General features: G+C 49.7%; 1 protein-coding gene across 1 annotated transcript in view; it reads left to right on the top strand.

Annotated features, from left to right (window-relative positions):
* syde1 (synapse defective Rho GTPase homolog 1) overlaps positions 1 to 1,201 on the top strand; it is a gene marked incomplete at its 5' end in the record, with an annotated part of 10,909 nt that extends 9,708 nt beyond the window's left edge. The window contains one exon of the mRNA XM_074628654.1: positions 613 to 1,201. Coding sequence (XP_074484755.1) covers positions 613 to 833 — 221 coding nt within the window. The remainder of the gene's footprint in view (positions 1 to 612) is intronic.
* Positions 1,202 to 7,351: the final 6,150 nt, after the last annotated feature.

The following is a 7,351-nucleotide window of genomic DNA, read 5'->3' as shown; positions in this document are numbered from 1 at the left end:
ATCGTGACGTGAGGAAACATCTAAACACATGGTGACGTTAGGAAACATCTAAACACATGGTGACGTTAGGAAACATCTAAACACATCGTGACGTGAGGAAACATCTAAACACATCGTGACGTGAGGAAACATCTAAACACATCGTGACGTTAGGAAACATCTAAACACATCGTGACGTTAGGAAACATCTAAACACATCGTGACGTGAGGAAACATCTAAACACATCGTGACGTGAGGAAACATCTAAACACATGGTGACGTTAGGAAACATCTAAACACATGGTGACGTTAGGAAACATCTAAACACATCGTGACGTTAGGAAACATCTAAACACATCGTGACGTTAGGAAACATCTAAACACATCGTGACGTGAGGAAACATCTAAACACATCGTGACGTGAGGAAACATCTAAACACATCGTGACGTGAGGAAACATCTAAACACATGGTGACGTTAGGAAACATCTAAACACATCGTGACGTTAGGAAACATCTAAACACATCGTGACGTTAGGAAACATCTAAACACATCGTGAAACCTTTTGAACATGTTGAACCTGCTGTGGTTCCTCATCTCACTCCTTCTTCTTCTTGTTGTTGCTGTTTCAGGCAGCGGGGAGGAAGAGGAGGAGGAGAAGAAGGAGGCCTGGTCCTCAGGAGGAGGAGAAGGAGGAGGAACAGGAGGAGGAGCAGGAGGAGGAGGTCTGTATGTGGATGAGTTCATGGATTTTGACGCTCCATTTAACTGTCGACTCAGTCTGAAGGACTTCGACACTCTGATCCACGACCTGGACCGAGAGCTGGCCAAACACATCAACATCTGTCTGTAGAGGAGGAGGAGGAAGAGGAGGAAGAGGAGGAGGAGGAAGAGGAGGAGAAGGAGGAGGAGGAGAGGAGGAGGAGGAAGAGGAGGAGGAAGAGGAGGAGGAGATGAGTTGAACTCAAAGTGGAACGCGGTTCTCTGGATGTTTCCAGATGTTTCTGGAGGTCAGAACTCAACCAGATTAATTTATTTCTCTGATCCAACGGAAGGTGAAGAGAACTCTGAAGGAGGAACTCCAGGAACCAGAACCTCTTCACGTTGTGGACCCTCTGAAGGAGGAACTACAGGAACCAGAACCTCTTCACGTTGTGGACCCTCTGAAGGGGGAACTACAGGAACCAGAACCTCTTCACGTTGTGGACCCTCTGAAGGGGGAACTCCAGGAACCAGAACCTCTTCACGTTGTGGACCCTCTGAAGGGGGAACTACAGGAACCAGAACCTCTTCACGTTGTGGACCCTCTGAAGGGGGAACTACAGGAACCAGAACCTCTTCACGTTGTGGACCCTCTGAAGGGGGAACTACAGGAACCAGAACCTCTTCACGTTGTGGACCCTCTGAAGGGGGAACTCCAGGAACCAGAACCTCTTCACGTTGTGGACCCTCTGAAGGGGGAACTACAGGAACCAGAACCTCTTCACGTTGTGGACCCTCTGAAGGGGGAACTCCAGGAACCAGAACCTCTTCACGTTGTGGACCCTCTGAAGGGGGAACTCCAGGAACCAGAACCTCTTCACGTTGTGGACCCTCTGAAGGGGGAACTCCAGGAACCAGAACCTCTTCACGTTGTGGACCCTCTGAATATGTGAACTGAACTGGGTTGTTGTTGTTCTGGGTACCACGGTAGCATCCTGGTGGACCTGGTGGACCTGGTGGACCTGGTGGGACCGGGTGGACCTGGTGGACCTGGTGGACCTGGTGGACCTGGTGGGACCGGGTGGACCTGGTGGACCTGGTGGGACCTGTTTGCACTGTTGAAGCCATAATTTCACTTGTTGAGACTTTTAATTGAAGTGAACAAACTGCAGAACTCATCACTGCTGCTGCCCCCCATGCAGGTTTCTGGTAGTCCTGCAGGTTTCTGGTAGTCCTGCAGGTTTCTGGTAGTCCTGCAGGTTTCTGGTAGTCCTGCAGGTTTCTGGTAGTCCTGGTAGTCCTGCAGGTTTCTGGTAGTCCTGGTAGTCCTGCAGGTTTCTGGTAGTCCTGCAGGTTTCTGGTAGTCCTGCAGGTTTCTGGTAGTCTTGCAGGTTTCTGGTAGTCCTGCAGGTTTCTGGTAGTCCTGCAGGTTTCTGGTAGTCTTGCAGGTTTCTGGTAGTCCTGCAGGTTTCTGGTAGTCCTGCAGGTTTCTGGTAGTTCTGCAGGTTTCTGGTAGTCTTGCAGGTTTCTGGTAGTCCTGCAGGTTTCTGGTAGTCCTGCAGGTTTCTGGTAGTCTTGCAGGTTTCTGGTAGTCCTGCAGGTTTCTGGTAGTCCTGCAGGTTTCTGGTAGTCCTGCAGGTTTCTGGTAGTCCTGCAGGTTTCTGGTAGTCTTGCAGGTTTCTGGTAGGTTTCTGGTAGTCTTCCAGGTTTCTGGTAGTCCTGCAGGTTTCTCGTAGTCTTCCAGGTTTCTGGTAGTCCTGCAGGTTTCTGGTAGTCTTGCAGGTTTCTGGTAGTCTTGCAGGTTTCTGGTAGGTTTCTGGTAGTCTTGCAGGTTTCTGGTAGTCCTGCAGGTTTCTGGTAGTCCTGCTGGTTTCTGGTAATCCTGTAGGTTTCTGGTAGTCTTGCAGGTTTCTGGTAGTCCTGCAGGTTTCTGGTAGTCTTGCAGGTTTCTGGTAGTCCTGCAGGTTTCTGGTAGTCCTGCAGGTTTCTGGTAATCCTGCAGGTTTCTGGTAGTCTTGCAGGTTTCTGGTAGTCCTGCAGGTTTCTGGTAGTCCTGCAGGTTTCTGGTAGTCTTGCAGGTTTCTAGTAGGTTTCTGGTAGTCTTGCAGGTTTCTGGTAGTCCTGCAGGTTTCTGGTAGGTTTCTGGTAGTCTTGCAGGTTTCTGGTAGTCTTGCAGGTTTCTGGTAGTCCTGCAGGTTTCTGGTAGGTTTCTGGTAGTCCTGCAGGTTTCTGGTAGTCTTGCAGGTTTCTGGTAGTCCTGCAGGTTTCTGGTAGGTTTCTGGTAGTCTTGCAGGTTTCTGGTAGTCTTGCAGGTTTCTGGTAGTCTTGCAGGTTTCTGGTAGTCCTGCAGGTTTCTGGTAGTCTTGCAGGTTTCTGGTAGGTTTCTGGTAGTCTTGCAGGTTTCTGGTAGTCCTGCAGGTTTCTGGTAGTCTTGCAGGTTTCTGGTAGTCCTGCAGGTTTCTGGTAGTCCTGCAGGTTTCTGGTAGTCTTGCAGGTTTCTGGTAGTCTTGCAGGTTTCTGGTAGTCCTGCAGGTTTCTGGTAGGTTTCTGGTAGTCTTGCAGGTTTCTGGTAGGTTTCTGGTAGTCTTGCAGGTTTCTGGTAGTCTTGCAGGTTTCTGGTAGTCTTGCAGGTTTCTGGTAGGTTTCTGGTAGTCTTGCAGGTTTCTGGTAGTCCTGCAGGTTTCTGGTAGTCTTGCAGGTTTCTGGTAGTCCTGCAGGTTTCTGGTAGTCCTGCAGGTTTCTGGTAGGTTTCTGGTAGTCTTGCAGGTTTCTGGTAGTCCTGCAGGTTTCTGGTAGTCTTCCAGGTTTCTGGTAGTCTTGCAGGTTTCTGGTAGTCCTGCAGGTTTCTGGTAGTCTTGCAGGTTTCTGGTAGTCCTGCAGGTTTCTGGTAGTCTTGCAGGTTTCTGGTAGTCCTGCAGGTTTCTGGTAGTCCTGCAGGTTTCTGGTAGTCTTGCAGGTTTCTGGTAGTCCTGCAGGTTTCTGGTAGTCCTGCAGGTTTCTGGTAGCTTTCTGGTAGTCTTGCAGGTTTCTGGTAGTCCTGCAAGTTTCTGGTAGGTTTCTGGTAGTCTTGCAGGTTTCTGGTAGTTTTGCAGGTTTCTGGTAGTCCTGCAAGTTTCTGGTAGGTTTCTGGTAGTCTTGCAGGTTTCTGGTAGTCCTGCAGCTTTCTGGTAGGTTTCTGGTAGGTTTCTGGTAGTCCTGCAGGTTTCTGGTAGTCTTGCAGGTTTCTGGTAGTCTTGCAGGTTTCTGGTAGTCCTGCAGCTTTCTGGTAGGTTTCTGGTAGGTTTCTGGTAGTCCTGCAGGTTTCTGGTAGTCTTGCAGGTTTCTGGTAGTCTTCCAGGTTTCTGGTAGTCCTGCAGGTTTCTGGCAGTCTTGCAGGTTTCTGGTAGTCTTGCAGGTTTCTGGTAGGTTTCTGGTAGTCTTGCAGGTTTCTGGTAGTCCTGCAGGTTTCTGGTAGTCCTGCAGGTTTCTGGTAGTCTTGCAGGTTTCTGGTAGTCCTGCAGGTTTCTGGTAATCCTGCAGGTTTCTGGTAGTCTTGCAGGTTTCTGGTAGTCCTGCAGGTTTCTGGTAGTCTTGCAGGTTTGTGGTAGTCTTGCAGGTTTGTGGTAGTCCTGCAGGTTTGTGGTAGTCCTGCAGGTTTCTGGTAGTCCTGCAGGTTTCTGGTAGTCTTGCAGGTTTCTGGTAGTCCTGCAGGTTTCTGGTAATCCTGCAGGTTTCTGGTAGTCTTGCAGGTTTCTGGTAGTCCTGCAGGTTTCTGGTAGTCTTGCAGGTTTGTGGTAGTCTTGCAGGTTTGTGGTAGTCCTGCAGGTTTGTGGTAGTCCTGCAGGTTTCTGGTAGTCTTGCAGGTTTCTGGTAGGTTTCTGGTAGTCCTGCAGGTTTCTGGTAGTCCTGCAGGTTTCTGGTAGTCCTGCAGGTTTCTGGTAGTCTTGCAGGTTTCTGGTAGTCCTGCAGGTTTCTGGTAGTCCAGCAGGTTTCTCGTAGTCTTCCAGGTTTCTGGTAGTCCTGCAGGTTTCTGGTAGTCTTGCAGGTTTCTGGTAGTCCTGCAGGTTTCTGGTAGTCCTGCAGGTTTCTGGTAGTCCTGCAGGTTTCTGGTAGTCTTGCAGGTTTCTGGTAGGTTTCTGGTAGGTTTCTGGTAGTCCTGCAGGTTTCTCGTAGTCTTCCAGGTTTCTGGTAGTCCTGCAGGTTTCTGGTAGTCTTGCAGGTTTCTGGTAGTCTTGCAGGTTTCTGGTAGGTTTCTGGTAGTCTTGCAGGTTTCTGGTAGTCCTGCAGGTTTCTGGTAGTCCTGCAGGTTTCTGGTAGTCTTGCAGGTTTCTGGTAGTCCTGCAGGTTTCTGGTAATCCTGCAGGTTTCTGGTAGTCTTGCAGGTTTCTGGTAGTCCTGCAGGTTTCTGGTAGTCTTGCAGGTTTGTGGTAGTCTTGCAGGTTTGTGGTAGTCCTGCAGGTTTGTGGTAGTCCTGCAGGTTTCTGGTAGTCCTGCAGGTTTCTGGTAGTCTTGCAGGTTTCTGGTAGTCCTGCAGGTTTCTGGTAGTCTTGCAGGTTTGTGGTAGTCTTGCAGGTTTGTGGTAGTCCTGCAGGTTTCTGGTAGTCTTGCAGGTTTCTGGTAGTCTTGCAGGTTTCTGGTAGTCCTGCAGGTTTCTGGTAGTCTTGCAGGTTTGTGGTAGTCTTGCAGGTTTGTGGTAGTCCTGCAGGTTTGTGGTAGTCCTGCAGGTTTCTGGTAGTCCTGCAGGTTTCTGGTAATCCTGCAGGTTTCTGGTAGTCTTGCAGGTTTCTGGTAGTCCTGCAGGTTTCTGGTAGTCTTGCAGGTTTGTGGTAGTCTTGCAGGTTTGTGGTAGTCCTGCAGGTTTGTGGTAGTCCTGCAGGTTTCTGGTAGTCTTGCAGGTTTCTGGTAGGTTTCTGGTAGTCCTGCAGGTTTCTGGTAGTCCTGCAGGTTTCTGGTAGTCCTGCAGTTTTCTGGTAGTCTTGCAGGTTTCTGGTAGTCCTGCAGGTTTCTGGTAGTCTTGCCGGTTTCTGGCAGGTTTCTGGTAGTCCTGCAGGTTTCTGGTAGTCTTGCAGGTTTCTGGTAGGTTTCTGGTAGTCTTGCAGGTTTCTGGTAGGTTTCTGGTAGTCTTGCAGGTTTCTGGTAGTCTTGCAGGTTTCTGGTAGGTTTCTGGTAGTCTTGCAGGTTTCTGGTAGTCTTGCAGGTTTCTGGTAGTCCTGCAGGTTTCTGGTAGTCTTGCAGGTTTCTGGTAGTCTTGCAGGTTTCTGGTAGTCCTGCAGGTTTCTGGTAGGTTTCTGGTAGTCTTGCAGGTTTCTGGTAGTCTTGCAGGTTTCTGGTAGTCTTGCAGGTTTCTGGTATTCCTGCAGGTTTCTGGTAGTCTTGCAGGTTTCTGGTAGTCTTGCAGGTTTCTGGTAGGTTTCTGGTAGTCTTGCAGGTTTCTGGTAGTCTTGCAGGTTTCTGGTAGTCCTGCAGGTTTCTGGTAGTCTTGCAGGTTTCTGGTAGTCTTGCAGGTTTCTGGTAGTCCTGCAGGTTTCTGGTAGTCTTGCAGGTGTCTGGTAGGTTTCTGGTAGTCTTGCAGGTTTCTGGTAGTCCTGCAGGTTTCTGGTAGTCTTGCAGGTTTCTGGTAGTCTTGCAGGTTTCTGGTAGGTTTCTGGTAGTCCTGCAGGTTTCTGGTAGTCCTGCAGGTTTCTGGTAGTCTTGCAGGTGTCTGGTAGGTTTCTGGTAGTCTTGCAGGTTTCTGGTAGTCCTGCAGGTTTCTGGTAGTCTTGCAGGTTTCTGGTAGTCTTGCAGGTTTCTGGTAGTCCTGCAGGTTTCTGGTAGTCTTGCAGGTTTCTGGCAGTCCTGCAGGTTTCTGGTAGTCTTGCAGGTTTCTGGTAGTCCTGCAGGTTTCTGGTAGTCTTGCAGGTTTCTGGTAGTCCTGCAGGTTTCTGGTAGTCTTGCAGGTTTCTGGTAGTCCTGCAGGTTTCTGGTAGTCTTGCAGGTTTCTGGTAGTCTTGCAGGTTTCTGGTAGTCCTGCAGGTTTCTGGTAGTCTTGCAGGTTTCTGGTAGTCCTGCAGGTTTCTGGTAGTCTTGCAGGTTTCTGGTAGTCTTGCAGGTTTCTGGTAGTCTTGCAGGTTTCTGGTAGTCCTGCAGGTTTCTGGTAGTCTTGCAGGTTTCTGGTAGTCTTGCAGGTTTCTGGTAGTCCTGCAGGTTTCTGGTAGTCCTGCAGGTTTCTGGTAGTCTTGCAGGTTTCTGGTAGTCCTGCAGGTTTCTGGTAGTTCTGCAGGTGGAGCAGCAGAGTGATGGGAGCTGCAGGTGGAGCAGCAGAGTATTTTCACGGTACAGAGTTTCAGTCCGTTCTCATTCTCAGGTTGTAAAATACGGACGCCTTGTCACGCCCCTCGCCGTGATGCCGACGCACAAAGAACCGCTCAGCGCCGGTATGAAGCCTCGAGGTCGGCATTTTGACCGCCTCCATCTTGTGTTTTTCCTAAACTCAACTCTAGTAGTTTTGTTGCCTGAACCAAAGTGTTTTTGTTGAATCGAAAACGTGAAGTTGGTGTTTACTGCGTAAAGCGTACAGCGTAGAGCGTACAGCGTAGAGCGTACAGCGTAGAGCGTAAAGCGTATAACGTACAGCGTAAAGCGTACAGCGTAAAGCGTACAGCGTACAGCGTAAAGCGTACAGCGTACAGCGTAGAGCGTACAGCGTAGAGC

This window comes from Sebastes fasciatus, unplaced genomic scaffold (genome assembly GCF_043250625.1).
Source record: "Sebastes fasciatus isolate fSebFas1 unplaced genomic scaffold, fSebFas1.pri Scaffold_84, whole genome shotgun sequence".
Lineage (NCBI taxonomy): Eukaryota > Metazoa > Chordata > Actinopteri > Perciformes > Sebastidae > Sebastes > Sebastes fasciatus.
Note: the sequence above shows the minus strand (reverse complement) of the source record. Positions and strands in the feature narration are given on the sequence as shown.